Source organism: Gavia stellata, chromosome 14 (assembly GCF_030936135.1).
Source record: "Gavia stellata isolate bGavSte3 chromosome 14, bGavSte3.hap2, whole genome shotgun sequence".
NCBI lineage: Eukaryota > Metazoa > Chordata > Aves > Gaviiformes > Gaviidae > Gavia > Gavia stellata.
In genome coordinates this window covers 1,883,160-1,908,107 of record NC_082607.1, presented here as the reverse complement: position 1 = coordinate 1,908,107, position 24,948 = coordinate 1,883,160, and the positions used below count along the sequence as shown (strand labels likewise).

The 24,948-nt window shown below is 40.1% G+C and overlaps 2 protein-coding genes across 3 annotated transcripts in view; one reads left to right on the top strand and one right to left on the bottom strand.

The window, feature by feature from the left end:
• Positions 1-20,873, top strand: part of LOC104256013 (fibronectin type-III domain-containing protein 3a-like) — a 30,905-nt gene extending 10,032 nt beyond the window's left edge. For both annotated transcript variants that reach the window (XM_009810291.2, XM_009810290.2), the window contains exons 4-25: positions 570-801; positions 2,328-2,600; positions 3,968-4,023; positions 5,220-5,374; positions 5,644-5,703; positions 7,219-7,357; positions 8,438-8,491; positions 9,164-9,285; positions 9,373-9,547; positions 9,789-9,875; positions 10,216-10,354; positions 10,891-10,959; positions 11,202-11,320; positions 11,425-11,530; positions 12,150-12,325; positions 13,126-13,239; positions 13,743-13,892; positions 14,250-14,530; positions 15,274-15,486; positions 16,197-16,363; positions 17,359-17,480; positions 18,301-20,873. In XM_009810291.2, coding sequence (XP_009808593.1) covers positions 570-801; positions 2,328-2,600; positions 3,968-4,023; positions 5,220-5,374; positions 5,644-5,703; positions 7,219-7,357; positions 8,438-8,491; positions 9,164-9,285; positions 9,373-9,547; positions 9,789-9,875; positions 10,216-10,354; positions 10,891-10,959; positions 11,202-11,320; positions 11,425-11,530; positions 12,150-12,325; positions 13,126-13,239; positions 13,743-13,892; positions 14,250-14,530; positions 15,274-15,486; positions 16,197-16,363; positions 17,359-17,480; positions 18,301-18,618 — 3,327 coding nt within the window. In that variant the 3' untranslated portion in view covers positions 18,619-20,873. The remainder of the gene's footprint in view (positions 1-569; positions 802-2,327; positions 2,601-3,967; positions 4,024-5,219; positions 5,375-5,643; positions 5,704-7,218; positions 7,358-8,437; positions 8,492-9,163; positions 9,286-9,372; positions 9,548-9,788; positions 9,876-10,215; positions 10,355-10,890; positions 10,960-11,201; positions 11,321-11,424; positions 11,531-12,149; positions 12,326-13,125; positions 13,240-13,742; positions 13,893-14,249; positions 14,531-15,273; positions 15,487-16,196; positions 16,364-17,358; positions 17,481-18,300) is intronic.
• A 1,101-nt stretch (positions 20,874-21,974) lies between these two features.
• LOC104256014 (growth hormone secretagogue receptor type 1-like) lies at positions 21,975-24,153 on the bottom strand. The gene is made up of 2 exons (XM_009810292.2): positions 23,397-24,153; positions 21,975-22,240 (listed from the first exon to the last, which is right to left on the bottom strand). Exons 1-2 carry the CDS (start codon positions 24,151-24,153, stop codon positions 21,975-21,977), a joined length of 1,023 nt encoding a protein of 340 aa, XP_009808594.2.
• Positions 24,154-24,948: the final 795 nt, after the last annotated feature.

The following is a 24,948-nucleotide window of genomic DNA, read 5'->3' as shown; positions in this document are numbered from 1 at the left end:
TATTTTTATCCTACAGTTCAGACGCACAGACAGGTTCCTTGTCTGAATTCTCTTAGCCTGTGGCAAACTTGAAATGTTTTGACATTTGAGTTGGGTTGGAGCATAGTACAAGAGAGCGGAGCTGACTTGTAATACTTTGTACTTGCCGTAGGCTATGAACGTGTATGCAGACATGTACCACAAGTCGGATGACGTGCAGTGACTTGTACGTACGACAGCACTGTCAGTCAGGATGTGGTCTAAAGCACTTCTTCTAACTGTAATTACAAGTAGACTAGGAATTACACCCTGATCAATTCACGTTACTTGTTTAAAAGAATATATACATTATTCATAAATTATAGATTGCTTAGCGCATTGGTGTGTGAAGCTCAGCGTCTTAAAACTGACTGCCTCAAACTCCAGTTTCTTCTGGTAACATGCTGCGTATCCGCTGGAATCCATTTCAGTGTGTATATCCCTGACTGTCGGATTGTGGGTATAAACTTAAGCATAGATTCTTTATTAAATGTACCGTATTTACAAGATTGGTTTTGTACTGATAGTTCATTTCTTATGTTGCATGGCAGGTGGTGGAAGAAAATGGAGTTCGTAAAGTGGTGGTATTGCCACACTCAGCTGAATTCCATCCTTCCATGCATCCTCCTCCTCCTCCTCCCCATGTGCCACATTACATGCATCATCACCATGCTTTGCTTCCCCACCCACCTCACCCAGTGTACCCTCCGGTTCCTGGGACAGGAGAGCTGCCGCCACAGTTCATCCACCAGCATCCACCACCACACGTTTTTCAAGAACAAGGTGAGAGCGCAGGTGATGTTTCAGTACATGAGAAGGCTTTTCACTCAGTGCGTCTACATTGAGACAGCTGAGTTCTGTCGTTGCTCTTTTCACACATTTCTGTGATTTTGGTGCTAGTTATTAGACTCCCTGAGCCTTATGTATGTTTATGGGGTATCTTAAAATACACTTGTGTATAAGGTATCATGGAGCCTGGTCTGAAGGCACTCTGCATGTGCAAAGTATGATTGTATAAAGTTTAAATCTTCTGCTATTCTGTTTTTAAGGACTTAATGCAAAAGCAGTAGCTTAGAAGTGTTCTAATACTGTGTCTATTTTTCATGGATCCTTACTTTTGTTACTGTAAATGCCACAATGATGGCTTCTACCTTTCTCTAAAATTGTGCTCTCCAATCCTACTGTTTTGTCAGAGCCTTGGCATGAAGTTTTTTGAAAATTCATTTAATTTGATACATTAATGTATTTTGTGGGCTAGACAGAGTCCAAATATGACTGGAAAGAAAAGAAAAATAACATACATAAACCAAAAACCACAGTAATCTATGTTGGAGTGTGAAGTCAAGTGTACTCTATATTCAAAAACTGAATCTGAATGAAGCCATACTTCAGTGGAGGACTGGGATCACTGGTGAATTAAACCAGGCTGTAAGCCTTATTATATAAACAAGCATTTAACAGAAAGAAAGCAATTAGTCGATGTAAGATCATTCACTATCTCTCTCTCTTTCTCTCTCTCAAGCTTAAATTGGTAATTAAGCTATGTTGGCTCACGTCTAGGGTAAAATACTCAGTAGCACCTAAGCTATTTTTTAAAAAGTTAGTTTGGGTCCTAAATTTGCTTACAGTTTTTTTGAAAATGTGACTGTATGGCTCTATCAGGGAAGAAAGGCAACTGTAAGAAATAATCTTGAGCAGCTAACAAAAGAGAAAGGCCTGAAGAATTCATTAAAAAAAAAAAAGCCAAACCTTAAACTCAGCAAGTGATCAAAAATAATCTTTAAGAAAAAGAAGAAAAAAATTCAACAATTTGTAAAGGGGTTAAATAGGAAAAATGGAAATTTGTTTGCAGATATTTTCTGTATCTTACTGTAGCATTTGACTAACATTGACAACGTTTCAAAACAAGAATTAACCCTCCAGGCATGTTCTCCTACCACCTGATCTTTATGCTCATGCGCTGATTTGAGCCCAATCCATACACTCTTTATCAGGTGAGGGTCCTTCAGTCTCGTGAAGCTCTGCCAGCCAGCAGCGCGGTACGTGCCTGTTTCTTGTCTGTTGCTCTGCTGCCCGAGAACAGCTGAGCATCAGCTGTGAAACTCCTCGGGACTTCACAGATGCACCAAGCCGATGTTACGTGAGCCATGCAGCTCCGTGCATCTGCAGACTGACAAAGCAAGCACAGTGAAGTTCCATGGGTATTCAAGTTCTGGTTTTACTGTAGTTATTCTTCTAACTTACAGAGCATTTCTCAGATGTCAAATAAATTGTACTGAATAATGAAGTAAGTTCTCCTTTCTTTGTAGAACCTCGTTCTCATGGAAGGACAAACTTCATTCAGCGAGATGAAAGGAGTCTCAAAATGCAAGAACACCTGAAGAAAAGACTAAAAGACAGACAAGCTAGTGGTCATACTAACAATAAACTTAACAGTCCTCCATCTTCACCACATAAAGTTGTTAATTCTTCCAATGCAACAATTCAGAATGGAAATGGAAAGGGACAGCAAGGGGCAGGAGGACCACTAAAGCAGAAGCAGATCGGAAAAACAAAGGGCAGTCCAGATGCAGAGATGGGAGGTAGGTTGCACTGAAAGGGTAAAAAACATCTAGATTCTTTTGTAACAGAAGATGCTATTAATGTTCATTACAAATAGTTTCTGCAAAAACTGAATTTATAAATTTCTTTGGCTATTCAGGATCAGAGAAAGCCTGAGATACTTTTCATTGCATTTAGAATTTTTTTTCCTCTAGAAATCATAGTAATGTCAAGTTTGTTCATTTGAGATTTATCAAATAAGTCCTTCGGGAAGATTTAATTTTAAACCTTTTGTTAACTCCTCTGCCTTTTGTGACCTGGGACTGAGCAGTATTCCAAGTGAAGATGAGCTGTGGATACTTACATGAAAAACTTCTCATGTTGTTCTTTGTGGTACTTTTCAAATAACTAGGAGTTACTGAAAACTTCAAGAAATAGGAAGGTTTGAGCAACTGTTTGATCAGTTGTAATTTCAGTTCAGTGCATTATTTTGTTCAAATGAATGTTTGAGGGTTTGTAATAGCTTATGGCTATTTACTTGCATATACTAAAATACCTTGTGTACAATATCTTTGTCTTTCCTGTTGGTTTGAAACAGTGTCACTGAAATGCAGACAGTTTTTTGATCGTGATTCCTTAAATGATTTGTGCATCTTTTAGTGTTTTGTGTGTGTTTTAAATTAAGTGGCCTTGTTAGCCTGCAAGGTCTAGTCCTCGTCTGTGTTGCTATTGTATTTAACCCTTTGGTTAGAGAAATAAAAAAGAAATCTGACTTTGTATCTTGGGAAGTAAATAGAGGTGGAAGCTTTTATCCAACTTGTTTCAAGGGTGAAAAATATACTTGAGTAAAGATTTGTCTTAATACAAATTGGGGGGGGGGGTAGTTTTTATTTGTGGGCAGAATAATGTCCTGAATTGTTCGACATGGACAATTGTAAAGATAGGATTCAGTTTACAGATGTAAGCCTTTTGGTACCTGTAGGTATTTTCAGTGTGCAGTTTTGATCAGGCTTCTTCTAAATTATGTCTAGCCCAAGTGTTTTGCAACAGAAATTCAAGGAAAGCACATACAATAGAGAGATAAGATTTTACTGTCATTTTTTTTAACACCTTTCATTTTTGGAGGAATGGTTTTGTGTTGTCAAAGAAAACCCATTTATGCTCAGATTAGGAAAATAATACCCTTTGTGCAGGATGTACTAAAAGGGTTTTTGTAACACTGTTAGTTTTGGATAGTTCATGTTTCTATCCCTCACGCAGCCAAAACAAACAGGGGAAATGAAGTTTGCACAATAAGTACTATTGTTAAACTCTTAATGAGGCGAACTCCATCTTGTGGTGGCATTTTTGTAACAGACTGGTTTACTCTTGGGGTTTTTGGTAATCTGTTTTGTATTTGAAATTTCAGAATCTGACACAGAATCCAAGAAATGTGATATTCACTTGAGCATTGGCAAGCCAGTCGTAAGTATTATCCTTAAAATACCATTATTTTCTGTGCATATACTTTCTATAAAATAATACCTGTCTTACTGATCTCTTTTTCTTTTTTTCTTAACGGTTTATTTTTTTAATAGAGAAAATGTATTTTCGTTGTCAGAGTTTATATCTAGGAAAGGGCAACCATGCTATAGAAACCCACTTTTGCTCAACTTTCTGAAACTGTCTGACTCAGTTTCCCAGTCTGTAAGCTGAGAGTATATCCACTGTTGAAGTTCTCTAGTGTATGTGAGGGCTTTAGTACCTTGCAAACCCAGGGCCTGCTAAACTAACGGAAGTCTATCCACTCTTGGAACCATCCTTCCTTCAGCATAGAGGATTTAAGAATATTGGGAATAGAATTTACAAAAACAGATCATCTTTTATGTTTAGAAATTGGAGCAAATATTTGAGTATTTTGCAGACTTACGGAGGAAGTTGGAGTCTGGTGATGTTAATTTAAATGTCTAAAGGCTAAAACTGCACTGATACTTTTGATCTTGAGCATGTTTAATGAAACTCTTTGCATTATCTATACAGTAAGCATGGGTCGTATTCCTTTGCTTCAGCTTTCTAGCTATTCTTCATTACGGCAGTTACTTTTTCATTGCTGCTTCTGACATCTGTACTTAATGCTAACAGAAGGCTGTGCTGACTTTGTCAGAGGAAATGTGGAGTATGGGAATTAAGCAGCAAAAAAATTAGACCAAAAATTTTAGTTGTGAGCACTTAAAATCAGAGCCTCTTGCTATCCTGTAGCTTAGTGGATAAATATTAAGGTTATGTGAGGGAGTTGTAATAAGAGTTAGAAAGTTAGGCCATCTGGGTGTGCCTGAATAGAGATCTGGTGTCAGTGTTCAAGACTCCAAATCTGAAAATTTGCTCCAAATGAGTGATGCAAACGGTGCAGGTGAAATATAAATTTTCTCTCGAGACACTGAGACAATATGGTGTGTCTATACGTTTGTTTATTGTTTGAAGGGAAATCCTTTAATAAGATATTTTAGAAATGAAAAGAGGAAATCATTTAAATTCAAATAGTGACTCAGTATTTCCACTACAAAGGTAAAGAATTCCTCCAGTGAGGAACTTCATAGGCAAACTAGCGACACCATGTTATTGACTAATAAACCTTTTATTACAGAAAGCAAACTTACTTGCATTATTTATGCTTTTAATAGGTTTCTGATATACAAGCAAGATCAGCCGTTCTGTCCTGGAATCTCCCAGTTAGTTCACAGAATGGAGAGAGCCATAGTCATAGTCCAGCAGCATTTACATTTGAAGTAGCAATATCCAACAGTGGTAAAAATGGAAAATTTAAATCTGTCTATGTGTAAGTTTAGTTTCTTCATTTAAGCACAATACCGATGTTTAAAACCATTAACCAATCAGCAATCTCTCTATCAGGAGCTGTTTGTTGACTTGCAGACCTACGTACTTCACATGAAATAAATTTTAAGTAATATCACTAAGAGTTACATGGACAATGGGAAACGTGAAAATTAAATGTGCGCTACATGGTTTTGTTTTTCAATTAGCTTTTATCCTTTAAAGTATAAGGAAGAGCTGTAACTCTTTTTTCTTTTTCCTTCCTTTTCACAGTGGGGAAGAATTAACAATTACACTTCCTGATCTCAGACCAGCAACTGATTATCATGCCAGGTATGTTGCTGGGAATGAAATACTTAATGCTTTTGTTGATATGTTAATTACAGAATTACTGTGGCTTCATGAAAAAGGTGTGATCCCAAACAACTTGAGGAATATTCTGCAAAAATATCACAGCTATGGACACTACTGTTGCTATCTAAATTCCCACTTATCTTCTAATTTCATAAAAATGTCACCTCATTTTCTTCCCTACTATCTTCTCTGTCTCTTCATGTTTCTCAAATACGAACTTTAAGCTATCCTCTGTTGGTATTTCTTTAGAATAAGATTGGACTCTGTGATAGGCCGAAGGCAGTGGTAAATAAAATAATTTAGCCTTGAACATGCGTTTGCAAGTCTGACTTGTCAGCTTGATTTGTAAAGCTGCTTCTCTGAACTGCAAGGTTCTGTAGCAGTGCAAGAAGGGAAGTGGAAACGGGTTGAAATGGGGAGAAGTTAGATGCTGTGTTACAAGGGAACAAGAAGTGGCGTTGAAGAATTGCCACACAGAGTAAATAAGCATTACCGGAGAAGGTGTTTAACTGGTCAGGAAAAAGACTAGCTGGTTAAACAAGCCAGGAGAACACTGTGATCCAGTAGCAGAAGAGGGAGCCTCAATGCTTGGGCACATAAGGAGACAAGTTTTAAGACCTAGTGAAGCAAACTCCTGTTCTTAAACTGCAGAAGGGTTCTGAGCATGTTAAATACTCAGCACAGCTCCACTTGCACAGTGTAGCATAGCGTGTGGTTTGGTCATGGTTTTGCTTTCCATACAGGCCAGCTTTCTTTTACCTACAAGTCATTTGATAAGACGGACAGTATTTCTGAAAAATTAGTCAAATCATTGCTCTTCAAAAACAAACATAAGTGAGCGTGTCTGTTCTAGAGGTTCTGTCCCATTTGCACAATTACACTGATAAACATGGCTTTATTGCCCGAACACCTGATTTAGCCTGTTTTAGTATCCATATTCTTGCACAAGTTAGTGTTGTCCGTATTTGATTCTCAAGGTCTTTCTAGCAAAAGGTTGATTTCCAGTCAGGTATTCTGTTACCATTTGGTAACATGCCTCATCATGCCTCCCACGTGTATTTCATCACTAAAATATCTCCACTGTGATAATAGTAATTGTAAAGTAAATGAAGGATGCCAGATGGAGTCTTCAAGATCAGTTAGTGTACCTATGTGATCTCCATCACACTACTCTGTCGGCATGCCCCTGTCTCCCTGAACACAGCATGGACAGTAGTGTTTCTTCTGTTGTGGGCATCAGTTGCTAGAACCTGGAGCAACATCATAAACTCACTTTTTGTTATTTCTTCCTGAATGAAAAGGCATGAAATTGTTGTCTTTTGGAATTAATGATCTGAAAGAAGAGTGATTGGGCACTTGTTTCCTATAACGTGAGCAGGCTGGTCTTGCTGTAACCACTGCTTGTGATTAAATGCATTTCTAAAGCTGACAACTCTGTCCTTAAATTTTCAGGTGCTAATGCAATAGCAACATAATTAATTGTCCTTTGTTCAGAGTTTCAGCGACCAGCAGTTCCATAAAAGAATCCATTTCGGAATTGGTGAGTTTCACTACAGAAAGTTGTGAGCCAGACTGTCCAGCTGCACCGAAGCTGATTAACAGAACCAAGAACAGCCTGAGTTTGCAGTGGAAGGTAAGCAGGCTGATGTATTCATGTATGGTATGTTCAACTTACCTTTGTCAGTAGTTTAGTGTGTACTTTAGGTGTTGGCTTTTGAGTTGCTCAGTTACGACTGATAACTGAAATCATGATTGCTTCTTCCTCCTTCTTTCACCGTTTACTTAGTTTCTTGCATATGGCTTTCGTGTGATAGAGCTGGTAGCAGGTCTCTCCAAGTATGAACTCTTCAGTGGGAAAGTTCTCTTCTGAACTGGCAGCATAGGAAAAGATAGAGCATTTATATTTTCGACTGGGGTTCCTGGATGATAAATAGATATGAGTTAACATTATAATTCAGAGTTCTTATAGTTATTCTGACCCATTCAAAGTAAATTTCTTTGGCTAGTTTGTAGATTCAAGTTTTTGGATCTGACTTTTGAATATATATGGTATCTGTGAAGGCTTGTTGGTAACTGTGTTTTCTTGTCTTTTCGTGGTTTTCTTATGACTACGCTTATACTTGGAAAACGGTTTATAGCTAAATGACTTTAATTAGTGAAATTATTTGTATAATCTGTACTTAGAAAGGGAAGGAAGTTCTCAATTCATGTGTCATAACAAGCACAAATCTTGCTTGTCTGAATGCTTATGGTGCTCAGTTGGTGAACACACAGTGCAAGGACGCAAGGAAAAAAGCTGTAAGAATATCATTTGCATTACTCATAAAATACAGCTAAGTTCATATTTCTAAGTTCATATTGTAAACTATCAGAATTAATAGAAGTAGTAGAGCAGCCTGGAGAGCCATCAGTAACCAGCAATTAAACTAGTTAAAATAGCTGCTAGTTTTTACCCTTTCTAACTCACTTCACTGAATACGTGCGTCTGTGCCCACAGCAGAGTTTCAGGTTATCACAAGTGTGTTTGTGGAAGAAGAGGGCCGTTCCGTATGCCTACTGCAGATTCCTTTCAGCTCTACCCTAAGTATTTTGTTTTAAAAGGCAGTTGGAGTATATTATATTCAATTGTTAAAATGTTTTTTTAATGTGCAAAAATATTTATTAAATTACAACCATTTGATTTTAACTTTTTTCATTGTTTCTTTTTTTTCAGTCTTCAAATGACAATGGTTCCAAAATAACTAATTTTCTTCTAGAATGGGATGAGGTAAGACCTTTTCTAGTGCAAAAAAAATCATAATGACATCTGTAGACCAATTATACTTAAAAATACTTTTTGCTTAGGTACATCAGCTATTTTCAGTGCAACTGTCCACACAGTTTTAAAGGGACAAGCCAATTAAAAAACTTGAATCAAATGCCTAGTATTGCAGCAATTCAAGTAGACAGTCCTTTCAGATCCTCTGAGAGGACAGCGTAAAAACTCCCACATTTGGCTCTTGTCATTCAGAGCATCGTTAAATCCTATGCTTTGTTTGAATGGGTGAACGTTTGGCTTGTGTCTTTGGTAGCTGTCACAAATATCACTCGGCTTTTGAACTTCTTACTGAAATGTATTCCAAAGTGATGAAAAATTTCAAAAATGTGTTTTGTTTTCAACTGCGGTCATTTATTACCATTTTGTTAAATCTGCAGTGCCAAAAAATAAATAGATATCTCAATCGAAACGTGGTTTTGTTATCAAGAATGCTTAGGATTACTGTCGACATACTCAGTATGACCATGATGACATTAGCTTTTTACATTCTTTAGGCTTACTCTTTATTATTATATCAGTAAAATTAAATTTAGGAAGATTTAGAGTGAAGAAGTTGACCTTAGCAGGCAGCATATAGTCACCATGCAAAAAGTTACTCAGGTTGTTCTTGCTTTTTTAAAGGGGAAGAATGGACCCTTCAAAGAATGCTACTACGGGCATCTGAAGCAGTATAAACTTACCAAACTCTCTCCTTCTACAAAATACTCGCTCAGATTAGCTGCTAAAAATGATATTGGAATGAGGTAATGAACACAGTGTATCATATCACTTATTTTCTCATCAACTACGTCTGCTGTTGTTAATATATATTTTTTTAAATACTTTTTCAGTGGGTTTAGCGAGACAGTGACGTACTATACAGCAGGAATTGTCCCACCAGCCCCATCGCCCCCCATGCTCGTTGAAGCAGGAGTGACCTGGCTGTCAGTAAAGTGGAGCCCACCTAATGGAGTGTCTTCAGATGACTCACTCACTTACAGTTTAGACATGGAAGAAGAAGGTTCTGTAAGTGCTGGTTTTTGTTATACCTGTAAAAGCCTGATAATGCAGCACTGCTTAAATAAAAAAATTAACTCTGTATTTTACTGTCAAATAAAATGCTGCAAAATACTGGCAAGTATTGCATGTATTAGTGAAACAAAGACGAAGTTCAAGCAAAAAAAAAAATTGATCTATCTGATCGGGTTTTTGTTTTATTGTGGAAAATCAGTGACTGCGTTTTGTTCTTATTTTCCCTCCTTTACAGGGTTATGGTTTCCAACCACAGTACAATGGAGATGAACTCTCGTGCACTTTAAGAAATCTTAGGAGGAGTACATCCTATAAGTTTAGGGTTTGTACTATATTTTGTTTCTAGTTTAATTACGACTGTATGCTTTTCTGGAATTTTAGCATTTGCATACAGCTAAGACACTTTCTATGGAGACAGCAGAAAATTACCTGCAGTACTTTTGTTGTTGTAATAAGTTTTGGTGGAATCATAATGCAAATCAGATTTTTTTGCACTAGCTAATTCTGTTTGTTTGGTTTTTTTTATAATTGTTGTCTTTTCTGTTGTTAGTTTGTGTTTGGTTTTGTTTGGTTTTTTTAATGGAAGAACTTTATAAATCAGCAGGATATTACTTGTCATTAAATCAAACATTTATTACATATTCCATTCATTCCTGAAACAGCTCTTTGCCTACAACAGTGAAGGAAAAAGTAGTCCTAGTGAGGTGGTAGAACACAGTACCAATCCTGACAAACCTGGACCACCAAGTAAACCAACTATAAAGGGCAAGATCCATTCGCACAGCGTGAAAGTTACGTGGGGTAGGTTACCTTTTGTTAACACTGCGTTTGAGTGCTGCTTAGGTAAGTATAGTCACTCAGTAATGCAGATTAAAATCAGAAGTTAACTCAAGCTAATTATTTGTCTCTGCAGATACCGTTATTGCAGGAGAAATACTTAGCATTACCAAAAAATTGCAATTTGGTTTGGTTTGGGGCTGTAGCACAAAAGTAGTGGTTTTCTTTATTCATTTTAGAGAAGTAGTCACTGCTTTCGCTGTTGTAATAGCGTCTAGATTACTGTGATGCTTAAATAATTTTTATGTGTTCTTAAAATAGCAGATGGTACCTGAAATTGGCAGTATTTTCCTAGTTACTCTGGAATAGTCACGATTAATAGTAGAAAAAAACTATTTTTGAGGGAAACACACTGTGAATATAAAAGTACACTGTTTTCTGTTTGAATTGAGTTTTCCACTTGAATGTATTCTACAGTGTTCTCTGAAAAAGCTGATAACAAAATAATGCATTGTTTTTAAATCTTCTATAATTTATTCTAAGATGTTGATTTCTTTCAGAACCACCCAAAGATAATGGAGGATCAGACATTTCTAAATACTTTTTGGAAATCTCAGAAACATCAGTTGGTAGGCAATCATCTTTAAGTACTAATTCAGCTTGTGTGCTGATTCACTGCTCCTTGTTCTGGCAACTATTGTTCTGTTTTCACATGTCTACATTGTGTTGTACGTGTTCTCTGCATAATTGATCATTCAAATTTGATTCTGGCTTGACTGTCGTCTTAACTGATAATTGTGTGAGAGGATTTTCAAGGTTGATTTTTTTCGCAAAAGTTCTGTAGTATAAAGTATTTTTCCTTTTTCCTCAGGAAGTAAATGGGACACCATATACAGTGGTTCCCAGAGGGAACATGTATGTGATCACCTCAAGCCTGGCACTGCATACAGAATGAGAGTTTATTGTGTCAGTAAAGGTGGTGAAAGCCAGGTGAGAAAAATGAGAACAAATTTGCTTCTAAAACCATTTATATCTATGTTTTAGTGAAATGTTGTTTTGTGTTTCCACTCTAAAATAACGTGTATTACTGCTAGGCTTCTGATGTTACGACTGTTACGACATCAGCTGTTCCTCCTGGACCGTGTCCTGCCCCGTGCCTGGCAGGCAAAGCTAAGCCCAAGGAAATCGCTTTACAGTGGGGTAAGCTCCAGAGTTTCTGAGCAAAATATTTTTCTGATTTTTAAATGTCAGAACAAAAATGAAAAATCTGTAGAAGTCTTGGGGGGGGGGGAGGGCGGAGGGCGGAATAAAAACCTATAGATGTAGTCCATGTCCTTAGGTTTGGTTGTTTAAGACGACCAAAGCTTGCTAACCACTATGCATCACCATTTGGTGCATGTGCAACGATATGGTGAGACTTGAGCAGACAGAAATGTCTTCCAGTGAGAAACCTTGCTGACTGCCTCAATACTGATGTTTTTGGCAATTTAAAAATCAAGCCTCCTTTTCTCATTTTTATCTCAGTAAAGGAGAGAATCAAAAAGTAATGAAGATACACCTGTTTTTGAAGGAAGTATATGGAATATATCTGAAACTGATGAAGGCCATCTTAAACTAATCAGTATGGGGGGGGTGGGGCGGGAAAAGGAGGCTTCATGAAGTGTTTCTGCTCAGATATATGATAAAAGCCTGCACTCTAACTTGTAGAATTCATCTGATTCAACTTTTAGCTTGAGAAGGCTGATTAGAAACTATTTAAAAGAAAAAGTGCTTTGTGAAATTAATAGGAAAAAAACCCCTCTCTCTTTTTATTTCATAGGCCCACCATCTGTAGATGGAGGTTCCGACATTATAGAATATATTATAGAGATGGCAAACTCTGAACAAGATGAATGCAGACAAGTGTATCAGGGTCCAGCATCTGAATGTGTAGTAAACAACCTGCTTCCAGGGAGAACATACTGCTTCTGGATACGAGCAGCAAATAAAGTTGGGGTAACCACTGTGCTTATGAGATAATTTTTTTGTTTTACACAAGAGATAGTAATGATGTTATTGTCTTACAAGCCTGATGATATTTTCTAGCTTCTGTGTTCTGTTGTAGTTCTGTTGATGGAGCAAAATTTCTTATAGCAGAAAAAAAAATTACTTGAAGACGATTTAGTAAATTAGAGCTAAAAAACATCCCCCAACTAAGGGGACGTTCACTGTGTGTTGTGTTCCTGTTGTTTATTGGATTACTGTCAGTACCGAAGGTAACTAATCCAAGTTAGTGCTAGACATTCTTTAACTACTTCTAGTCATTGCTTTGACTGCAGTGTAAACCCTGCATTTCTGGCTGTGAGTAACCACTTCATGTTTCTGCCTTAAAGTGCCTTATGTTTTACAGTTAGTGTAGACTCTGCAGATTGGGAATAGTATTCTGCAGAGAGGGGTGTGTTCAAATAACGCCAGGTTTGAAAAACGTTGGGATAAATGGTTGCGCAGAAGTCTGTCTGCAACAGTACCCAGCTGCTTCTGGAAGCCAGATCCTGACTACAGGGGAAGGAGGAGTTAGAAAACCATAGCAGTGGGGATCAGTGGGAGGATTACAGATATCATGTAGGCACAGGGCCAGTTTATAGGGTAAACTACCTGAAAGGAATTTTAAACGGTGCTGTGAAACTAAGCACGGAACTCTTCTATTTATTTCTCTATCAAGTTAAAAATAATCTGTTTTCTTCAGCTCATACACTTGCACATCAGTCTTCGCTCTACTGCTGTTGCTGTGTTCATGCAATTGTATTTTCTTGCAGTTCGGCCCTCACTCTGACAAAGCAGAGATCTCTACTGCTCCAGGACCCCCCGATCAATGTGGCAAACCCCTGATAACTTGTAAAAGTGCAACTTGTGTTGTAGTTTCATGGGAGGTAGGTTTTAATGATTTTCAGTAACACACAAATTAATATTTACCTTTTAGAATTGTAGCGACATGTGTACGATACACAGAAGTGGAAGAAACAACAAAAGTTGAGGTACAGTATTTTGAGCACATCTCTTTATAGAGGTATACGTTAGTTTTTGTAAATTTTGCCAGCTGTGAATTTCCATCTTAACTGAGTATCAGTGATGCTTAATCCTCCTCATAGTATGGTAACAGGTATATAATATATTTAATTCATCCAAGTGGTGAGAGATTGTGAGTCATTCAAAATTCTGGTCTGAACTGTGTTGTTATTATAGCCTTGTGTCTAGATGGAAACCTTTTAACAAGCTGAACTTAAAATCATTCCCTTGGCTGTGGTGGAAAAAACCTCAGGTTTCAACCGCGCTTCTCCCAATGTCTCCGTTCAGTGTAACGAGAGATCACACTCGTGTGGTGAATGTGTGTATGTGCAATAGCTGAAGGAAAATGTATCGCTTAAACCCACAGAGTCCTGCATGCAATGGTGCAGAAATCAGTGAATACAGACTGGACTGGGGACAGGTGGAAGGATCGATGCATATCATTTACACCGGCCCTTGCCAGAGCTATGAAGTAAAAGGTCTCACACCTGCAACCACATATTATTGCAGAGTCCAGGTATGAAAAGCCTTTTGTTATGTGTTACGAAGCAAATGAACAAGTACGTACAGTTTGAAGAAAAACTTCAGCTAGAGATGAATAAAGTTATGTGCTGTCTCCTACTAAGTCAATCTAGAAGGTAATCGGTAAAAACGCTTTCCCTTCTCCCCCAGTCCCTCCTACATACATGTTTCTAGAAATTTAGATCTAGTGCTAAATAAATACCAGGCATTGTGCCGTATTTACATTTTGTTTGGGTGATTTTCCATTCTCTTCCAAACTACTTTTAATAACATGCAAAAGGAAGCATGATAGGTGTGACTATCTGGTTTGCTGAATCTATGTTTTTCTAACAATGCGTGGTCTCTCTCTCAGGCTGTGAATGTTGCTGGAGTTGGGTTGTTCGGCGAGACTGGTGTGGTGACAACCCCTGCGTCAGTGCCTGCAGCAGTGTCAGTACTGCATGTACTTGAAGAAGATCAAATGGAAGTTTCTCTTCCTTTATCAACGTGCCTTGCAATTCAATGGGAAGAACCGTGTTGTCATGGGTCAGAGATCACTGGATATAATATAGAATATGGGGAGAAGCAGCTTGTAACTGTTGGAAGAAATACAAGCCATGTTCTTGAGAATCTGCTGCCTGACACTCTGTACAGGTAATAATAAATTGTTTTACTCTGAGACCACTTTTGTAGGATTTTCAGTCAATAGCTTTGAGGGTAGTGATTTAAAATTTTAAAGCGGGGTTTTTGGTTTTTTTTTTTTGTTTAGGGGGTTATTTTTTCCATTCAGCTTACAGACTGTTTGCCTAATTCACTCTGCAGCTCCAAAAAAACAAAGTAAAATTGTCATACCCAGAATTAAACTGTGATGTTTTAGCGGCAAGAGTTAATACTGCTGTCGTAAGATTAACATTGTGTCTCACAGCCAAGGCTTTATTCTAAGTTTTCTGGGTTTAGAATTTTTTGTTCGGAAGCAATGCATATAATGGGATGATCAGTATCTCGCCAGAAGAGGATGAATGTACAGGTAAGAGCAGAATAGCTGTTCCCGTGTTGCATGCTTAGGCTTGGCTAAAGCTTAGTTCAGATTATGGATCTTCAGTGTCAGTGGGAGGCAAACAGTTCAGGTTAACGTGAGGAGGACCTGGCCGCTCGCTGGCTGAACAGAATAAACCTGAACAATACTGAGAAACACTGAAGCTTCATTATGTTGAAAGCAATGTAATTATGTTGACTTGTTTTGAAGTAGGTTATTTTTATAGTTGATTTCTAAGTGCACTTTAATTGCTTTATTGTTTGTGGTTATATTCTTTACAAATTTTAACTCTTTATTACCCAGCATTTTTTTTCAGGACCGCAGTAAATTAATCATATAGCTGCTCTTCTCACATTTCTAGAATTAGAATACAGGCCGTAAACAGCTTTGGAGTTGGTCCTTTCAGTCATTCCATTAAAGCCAAAACGAAACCACTACCTCCTGACCCTCCTCACCTTGAATGCGTGGTCTTCAGCTACCAGAGCCTTAAACTTAAATGGGGTGAAGGTCCTAGCAGAGCTTTAATTACCAACCCTACACAGTTCAACTTGCAGATGGAGGACAGGTTTGGCAGGTAAGGTAATCAGAATGTTAAGGATATTGTTGCTTTACAACTTTGTATCCAGTTTTTAAGACACTTTATTGTCACTTCTGTTTGCACTCTAAGTCATTTGGGCATCCCAAAGTTTGCCCCTCAGTTTGCATTTTTGCATCCCATCTTTCAACTAGAAATGCTGTTCATAGCTTTTGGACTAGTATTTACTTGCAAACAGTAAGTACTATTTACTATTTAAATAGTAATATCTTACTATCTTCTTCCTGTGTTGCCAGTTTTTTTATTTTTTGGAAATTCTAAGATGAAGTCCAGTTTGCACATAAAGGTGGCATTGACAGCTGTTCTTTAACTTGAAATTACAACGTATCTAGTACATGCAAGGGATGTTCTCTTGATTCAAATCATGAGTTTGGTCGTGCAGTTTCAGTGGTAGCCTGCGTGTGGCTGTAGCTTAGTGCCCAGACAGGTTGAAGGAATGCTTTGTGAATGTAAATGAAGACTTCCACCAGGATGAATGGGGTGTGTTGCTGATTGAATGCGCATCGTGAACTGTTGATGACAATAGCAGAGCTCAAGCTGCATGTATGTAGAACACTGGGGCACCCGGAATGTGTTGTCACTTTTTTGTAGTTGAGTTAGATATGAAAGTGTTCCACTTATGATGTTAACATACAAATTTGTGGTTACTGAATAATTCTAATTTGTATATATTCTGGTTTTTCTGCCAGGTTTGTTACTGTTTATAACGGTCCCTGTCATACATACAAGGTACAGCGACTCAGTGAATCCACTACATACTATTTTAAAATCCAGGCATATAATGATGCTGGAGAGGGAGAGTTTTCTGAAGTTTACGCTTTCGCTACAACTAAGTCTCCACCCGCATCTCTTAAAGGTGAGCTTACACTGCACTAGAAACTTCTGCAAGCCTTCTGTGTACTAGGTTAAATGCTACAGCCTGACTCTCTTTCCAGCCCAGCATCTTTCCAGGGCCTTTGTGGGGCAGAGAACAGAAACTAGCTGTGATGAGCTTTACTGGGTATAAGAAGGGCTCTGCTGGTGTAGGGCCAGTGCGTGGCCATCTCCTACACCGTAGCTCTTCCACCCCTGACAGTGAGGATTTCCTCTACCCATTTTCAACTGAGAAGTCATTTTTCACGGTTATCTGTCATTTGATAGAAGTTACAAGAGCATTTAGGCAAATGAGAACACAAATAATCCCTCTGATCTGCACTTTCTAATATGAACGTTAAAAATTGCCATTAGAGAAAGTCAGAATGCTAATTACCTGTGGGAAAATTAGGTGACTCAGCCATGTTTATAACGTGTAATTTCAGCTCTGGAGATACCTGGACAGAAACGCTGTTTTCTCTAGTGATTTGAAAGTGATTGCTCATCTGTACAAACATTAGATGTCAGAAGCTCACTTTGTCAGCTTGAAATGACAGACAAGTGTAACGTACAAATATTACAATGATAATTTTTTAAGCTTATGTCATGTAATAGAGCAAAGAAAAAGAAAGAATGAAACAAATCTTAACTGCTTAAAATTATTTGGACGACTGTTACTTGTAAGAATGAGTTACCTCTACATCGTTAACAAATACACTGGAAAAACCTTAAGCTTTAGATTTACACTGTCCAGTCACTTGTGTTAGAACTGAAACATTTTCAATGGAAAACGTACAAAAGCAAAGCATACTTTAAGCCAGAGTGAGAAAACTTCCTTGTTGTTAGTGAAACCAGTGCCCATTTGCTACATTAACTGTGAAAATGAGTCACCATAATAACTGGTGATTTTGGCCATTTTCTTCTGATTGAAAAAACAAGAACATTTGTAGAGACCATTGTTCTCTTTTTCTAAAATGCCAACAAATCACTTCTTTCTAGCACCCAAAGCAAATCAGCTGGAAGAAAACACTTACGAAATCACATGGGAACCTTTACAGCCGATGAAAGGAGATTCCATTGTTTACATCCTTCAGCTTGCTGCTGGGAGAGAGTTTGATCAGGTACCTTTTATTTAACATAATGAACTTGAGGTTTTTTTACTTTGGAAAGTTACTGCAAAAAAAGCTGTCTGTGTTTGAAGGTTCGGATTCTGTTTGGTGATGCTAGTGGCAGAAACACTTCTCATTTTGGCAAGGGACTCATTTTACAATCCTGACTCCCACGGTGCTTCATTTTGCATCTCGGTCAGTTCCTCTCAATGAGGCTTTAAGTTTGTGATGGGTGAGGACAGCTTCCAGTAGAGGATCCTGCCGTTCTGCCTCTTCACGGCATCGAAGGTTGCCCCAGATTAAAGATCAACAAGTTTCGTTTCTCTGTTGACCCTTTGCTTATGCTGTAAAAGAAATGACTGGGAAAGCGGGCTTGAGAGTCACTGGGAGAGTTCGTTACCTAGGAGCGGGTTAACACTGTTTTATCCTCTTCTCCCACCATTTCCCTTGGCTCTTATGATTCTTAAATCTTATGGTCTGTGGCATCACTGCCTTTGTTAGTCATAGACAGCACTTGCTCCACCTTTTGGGGGGAGCTGTACGGAACAATAGTTATGCAGAACGATTCTTTTTTTTTCCTTTCTTCTGAGCTTCACAATCCAGGTCTGTCAGTGTGGGGCATAGCAGGAAGCTTTGGATTATTCACAAGAAAATGAATCATAAATTCTTCAGAAATAAAAGCTGAGAGTTTATTAAGTTGGCTTGAAGAGAAGGGCTTCAGGCAGTGTCCAGCGCTGCGTGTGCTCGTAAAGCAGAATAGAAAGTGTTGCGTCCTGTTTGTGAGATGAATCCCATGTAAGGTGCATCTCTCTCTTCTTCCTCTTCTGACCAGGTATACAAGGGACCAGAGACTTCCTTCCGTCTCACAAGCTTGCAGACAAACTGTGAATATCGGATCAGAGTCTGCGCTGGCCGTCAGTCCCAAGACTCTGCCGGATCACAAGAACTGTATGGACCTTACAGTCCTAGCACAGTGTTCTCATCTCAGAAACAAGAGCTGGTTCCACCCTGTGCTGATTTGACGACGGAGTTGGCAGAGACTAAGAAGACATTACGTGAAGAGCGCTTCATTGCTATCGTTCTTCTCTGCGGATTTGCAGTGGTCGCTATTTTATTTGCTGTTGTTATTCAGTACTTTGTAATCAAGTAGATGAGAGCCTATTCAGTACGCAGCTTTTTGTACAGAAGCTATTTCGGGTATTTATGGTTAGTTCTAATTAAAATCCTAGCTGGAAATGCATAGTTCCATGCGTTTCCACTTTTGCTGCTGGCTAACAGTGAGGCTGGGTTGGCAGATCCTTTCCAAATACTGAACACAGATTTCTCGTAGAAAGGGTAATCCTGGGTCCTCTGTAATCAGGGTTAGCTGTTAATAAAACAGCAAAAAAACTGCCTTACCGTGCACACTGGTGTGTGTGCACGCTCTTCCTCTCTGCGAATTCAGAGCGGGGCCGTTTGGCCAGTTAGAGAGAGAAGGCGTTGATAGAACAAGTCCTTTTCAAGTACAACTAGAGCTGTTTAATCGGGTATTGTTGTAGTTTGGTATACAGGAAACACAGCAGCACAAACGCTTAAGCTTAGAGCAGTACTGTATTGCAAAAGATTACTAGAGCATACCACGTTTAATATACTGTAGAAGGAAAGCAGAATATTGACTTTGACTTAGTGATATTACTACTTTTGCAGTTATTTTAATATTTCGGATTCAGTAATAATCATTTCACGTGTTAAAGTAGAGGGTGCCAGCATTTTTAGAATTTTAATCAAAATGCTAGACAAAACGTTAGCAGGACATGATGTACGTACGGCGACGGCGCTCGTATGTAACACTGCAGAAAAGGCCCCTTTTGTGTCGTACATTTCTGAATGAAATGCTTTCTGCTGTTGGTGAGCAGCTGTCGGCCCAATCCACATTTCACTCTCAGTGCCTGAGAGAAAAGTAATTTCCTGTGCTTCCGATGAAATCTTTGCGGTGTTTTCAGAAAAGCACAGGTATTGTCTTTAAGGAGAAAGAGTGCATTTATGATAAATGTTACACTATTTGGCTCAAACTGAGCAAATGTTTTTGTACTATTATTAACCTAAAAATAAAAAGTTCAAACTGCTTTTGGATGCCCTTCTAACTTAAGCTGAATTATCAAATTGTACATGAAAGAACTCTTTTTAGATAACATTTCTACAATGTTTTAAATGACTTGCTATCCCAGTGGTAGCAGCTTCACATTCCATTGTTTTGTAGACGGGAATGGTCAGCCTGCTATGAACTTCTGAAACTCATCCTGTTTGTCTGGGGGGTTTTTTTTGTGGCCACTGTGCACTACATGTGACTGTTCTTGTTCAGTCTGCTTGCGAATACCTAAAGATGAGTCTGACAGCCGTCGTCTTTATATCCGATCATTTGAAAGCTGGAACTCGCGAATCTCGAACGTGTGTCAGAATGGGTCTTCCCAATAGCATTTGGAATATGCCACAGAAAGGGAGATTTAGCGTTTTTTGCAAAGACTGCGGCTCCGCTTTATATACGTCAGAGCAATGCACTTGTATGTGGAATGTCAGATATGACAGTGCTACAGGCTCAGTATTTCCAGTAATTAATCACTTTAAGGGTCTTTCTCCTATGGCAGTTGATGAATAATGTTGCGTTATAGTTTGAGGCATTGTGTTGTATTTCAGATGTGGAAAACCTAAATTATGACATAGTATCACTTAATACTCTTAAAGGTAGATTTGTGGTGCAATCTGAAATTAATCTTTTCAAAATGTACTCTTCATTTTGTACTCTATTTATTTTGATTAAAAGTCCTGGAAAATGTATGTTTGAATGTATTGTTCTACTTGTAGCAGAACTTTAAGTTAATCATTTATTATATCATAGAAATCTCTCCCTCCAGTGTCGGAAAGAGTTTTATACAGATATTAGTCTTTAGTTCGCAGAAGAGTTTACAATCTGTCTTTATTTCTCTTCATAGTCTACTTTTAGCAAATAAGACTGCCTTCAGCAAATCTCTATTGCCAAAGGGTTATTTCTTTAACTCTTAGAACGAAGTTTGTAGAGGTTTATTTGGCGATAATAGGTCTGATAATTTTAAAAGCTAAATTAGGATTGCAGAGTAAATACTAACAAGTCACGACTCTTAAAAAGTGAAAGAAAGTTCTTTTGTAATTGCCACAAAATAGTCATGTTTCCAGAAAATATCGGGGAAAGCCTACTGCAATACGGATTTTTACGTCAGCTGTTGCCCATTCCAGAGCGATATACCCTAGTGGCATTAATGTATTAGCTATCTTCAGTTTCCTTGTATTGTAATTTTGAGGTATCTCAAACTTATGTTAAAGCTGCCATGCATTGTATTACTAAATTGTAACTATCAAATAGATAATATATTTAATACAGCCAATAAATAATACAAATGTATTCAAATTTGACTCCAGGGTTGTGCGTGTTTTTGTGGATTTTAATCTTACTCAGGAGCAGTCGTTTGCGTAGTATGTTATTTAAGATGAAGAAACACATTCGGCGTTGTTACTACATGTCATTAAGAGCTGTCTTAACAACCTTTCTGGCAGGAAAGTTATTTGTGTGTTATTAACCCTAGCACAACACTGTCCTCTTCTTGCCCGAGAGCTGTGTCAGCCTGGGGCCCAAGCAGTGCCATTTCTTGAACCCTCTGAGGCGAGGTCTTTGACAGCCAGTGAACGGGTGATTTGCCCATTTTACAACCAAGGGAGATGGGCAAACGCCTTCCGCTCTTGCTTCCCTCCCCAGCGGACCCCCACGTGTGTGATTTGTCCCTGGTCTGTTCAGACGAGCTCTGAAGGCAAGGACAGTCTCTCGCCATAGAGCTTAGCAGAGACAGGGGCTGACTTTGCGGAAAGCTGGGTGTAGTTTGAATAAAGAACAAGATAAAAGACTGAAAATGAGGGAAGCAACTCGAGACCTGAGGGGTAAGCAATACATCGGTCTGTAGGGAGAAGGCAATGTGTTCATAGTCCCACTAAATGAGTAATTTCTTACCACTTTCCTTTCAAGTACCTTACAGATTGTATTTCTTATGCTTACTTGCTGAGAGCAAGCATCTGGCCTGGCCTTAGCCTATGCTTCCTCTCTTGGCTTCTGCGGTAAGAAAGTAACTTGAATTACATTTCACAGGTCTGTGATCAACATGTCTGGTCCTCAAAATCAGAGACAAACCCCTTTACAGGAGCTTTGTGGACGGTTAAGCCGGACAATGTGGCTGGTAGGTTCACCAAAGAGAACAGCCCAGCCTCCCCTTGCCAGTCCCTATGCGCAGGAATAACGTGAACCAACTCCAACCTCCCTAAAACGTTCCAAACCTACATCAGGAAACACACAGTAGCCAAAAAGACAGCCTTAAAACTTGTTCCAGTCTCCCATGTGCACCATCTATCCGGGTTTTAACCCACAACGCTGCTGGCAAAATGCTTGGGTTGCGAGAATTAAGTCAATGCTGAAGAGTTGATGTGAAAGAACCAAGTTCTGTACCTTCAAAAGAAACTTTTTTGCTCCTGGTCAGGCTCCTGCAGCGCTTGAGTTTGCTTGTGGTGCAGGATTTTGCTCATCGCTTTCCTGTATTTGTGTGACATGATGTTGTAAAGTATGGGGTTTATAGAAGCCCCAAGGTAGAAGAGAAGCATGGCGATGAGGTTGAAGTACTGCGTGAGGTCATACAGGATGATTTCACTCTGGGCAAAGAGGATTCGGCCGACGTGGAATGGGAGCCAACACAGCACAAAGGCCAAGACTACGACAGCTAGAGAGGAAGAGAGCACACTTCAGTTGTCGAGTGGAGTTTATTCTGCCTCTTCAAACTACTGAAAGACTGAGGCATGAGCTTGCTGAGCTTAGCCCAGCAAAGACAAGACCTGCCTTGCCCAGCTGCTTTTGTGCTGCCATTACTGGTAATCTCAAGCAACAAGGACTTAAGGTTGCACACAAAATTAATTGCAGTTAAAACAGGGCTCTCTACACCCGTGTTGTCCTGTGGAGATAAGGGAATCAAATCAGGCTGGGGCAAAGCAGCCTGTACTTAAACGAAGGGCTACTGCTCGCTCTTGAAATCTGAGTGGCCATTGGCATGCTACGATGGCTATCGGAGGGGAAGGACCACAGGGGCACGGGAGGTGGGGGCCCCTCTCGGCAGCGAAGGGGTAGAAAATGGGAGCAAACTGGGCCAGGAGGCACTGAGGAAGAGGACGGGAAAACAGAGTACATGATGAGCAAATAAAACATGGCGGGAGGCAGCCGGCAGATAGCTGTGGTACGTTTTACTGAAGGTGTCGCCAGTCGTGGGTGCTGCTGCTTCCCTGGGGACAAGGGTTTCTGGTGGGGGGGCTTGGGAGGGAGTGATCAAGGGATGGGGAGGAGGGGAGGGGACCCCAACCCTCCTGGCTTCAGTCTCTGCACCAAGGCACAGATACCAGCTGGCAGAGAATAAGGATCACGTTCCAGTAAGCCCAGACGGGTGGTTGCCATCCTGGGCAAAGCCACAGTCACTCATTTGACAAATTTTGCAGGGGAAATGGCTTTAAAACCTTTCCTTGCCACAGCAGGGGAAGTGCCTGGTCTGGTTTTAAGACACAAAATTTTCCATTTTCTTTAATTTAATGCCACAAGGTCAGATATGGCGGGGGGACACGAGGAATGTGATTTCAAAACAACCAAAAGTCATGCTGAACTGCTTCCCCACCGTGCGGTGAGATCCCTAGCCTGAGCACTGGGCAGTCAGGGACTCCCCTTCTTACCAGAAAGAGCTGGGAACACAACTTAAGTGTAAATCCATTGATTTTAAACCTGTGTAACCCTGTGTGGTTTGTCCCTCCTCTCCATCATCCCCCGCATTGCTGTATGCCCCGTGGGAGCGATTAAAGAGGGCAGCTCTTCTGATTGGGTTTCTAAAATACTCTTACCCAGCATTTTGACAGTCTGTGCGTGGGTCCTTTTCCTGCCCGCAGCCTCGCAGCCCGGCAGCCGCTGCCCGCTCCGCCAGAGCTTTCTGCAGATGAGTCCGTACAGCAGAGTCAAGCAGACCATCGGCAGGAAGAAATAAATGGTGGAGACCCAGGTCATCGTCTCGAGCAGCCCCGTGCGGGCCACACGCTCGACGGACCTGCACTCCCCGCTCTCCTGGGGGAGACTGCCATTGGGGTGTTCCACCCCGAAGAGGAAGAGGATGGGGCCGGCGGTCAGGAGGGAACAGCCCCACAGCACCAGGATGACCCGTTTCACGCGGCACTTGGTGATGGTCGCTTTGGCTTTCAGAGGAAAGCAGATGGCGAAGTACCTCTCCACGCTCACCGTGGTGATGTGCAGGATGGTGCAGTACGTGCATGTTTCGCTCAGGTAAATGAAGAACTTGCAGAGAAAATCCCCAAATATGTAGGGCTTGTACTTCCAAAGCCGGTAGAGGTCGGAAGGCAGGCCAAGGAAAATCAGGGTGTCCGACAGTGCCATGCTGGACAGGTACATGTTCACCGTTGTCCTCATCTCCTGTGAGCGTTTGAAGATGACTATCGTTATCAAATTCCCAGAGACGCCCAAGAAAAACAGGATGATGGAAATTATAGTGACAGGCACCAAAATATGGATGTCGAACAAAGAAAAAGACTGATCTTCAGAGGAGTCCGTGTCATTTCTGAAATAGCTGTGATTCGAGATGGAGCCCATGTCTGGTTTCAAAGCTGAGGGCAGGGCTGGCTTCGTCTTCCCCTTCGATGGAAACCCGAGTCACGGTAAGAGAGAGGCATGTTTCACAGCAAGTGTCCAAGCACCGATCGTCTATGAAACGATTATTACATGATCAGTTAAAAAAATCAAAATGATGTTCATAACCATTTAGCCAATGAAGCTAAATACCCAAGTGCCAATTAGTCCGTTTTACGAGAAGCGAAGGAATATTAGATTCACACACCCAGCATTCGCCAGACACAACCTTTTAAAAACAATATTGACCATTATAAAACAATATTGACCATGCTGATATTTACCCTTAGCTTTGCAGTGCTTGGAAAAGGGTCGGTTTTTTACATTTCCTTTCAAGTCCTGTGAATCCCACTAAGTGCATAGAGCCAGGTCTGGAAGCAGGGCTCTGGATCGATCGTGGAGGAGCTGCAAGGGGAGGCAGCCCCCCATGACGAGAGCCGGATGGGAAGAGCCTCTTGGATGCACTCAGTGGTTTGCCAGATCCTTCCAGCACTTGTGAGTGCCACCAGTGGAAACCTTTAGGCTGAGAAGTTTCCTTGAGGCTCCACTGAGGAGCAGGGAGGCTCACAGGCAGTCACCGTGCCTGGCAGACACGAGATGCTTCACCTGCAGGATGGCTTTCCTGCCGCCGGCGATGACGATGCTGTTTGTGCCGGGAGGTCCCCGGGGTGCCAGAGTTCCCCAGCACGCGGCACAATTTCTGAGGAAAGCGGCTGGGGCCGCTTGACTTTTTGCAGCTGTTTCCCATGCTGCCCATTC

Bases quoted from the DNA above. Each gene is read 5' to 3' on its own strand.
- LOC104256014 (XM_009810292.2), bottom strand. From the start codon at position 24,153: ATGGGCTCCATCTCGAATCACAGCTATTTCAGAAATGACACGGACTCC. The intron at 22,241-23,396 runs GTAAGAGTATTT...CTTCCTCTCTAG, and splicing joins ACAGACTGTCAAAATGCTGG to CTGTCGTAGTCTTGGCCTTT.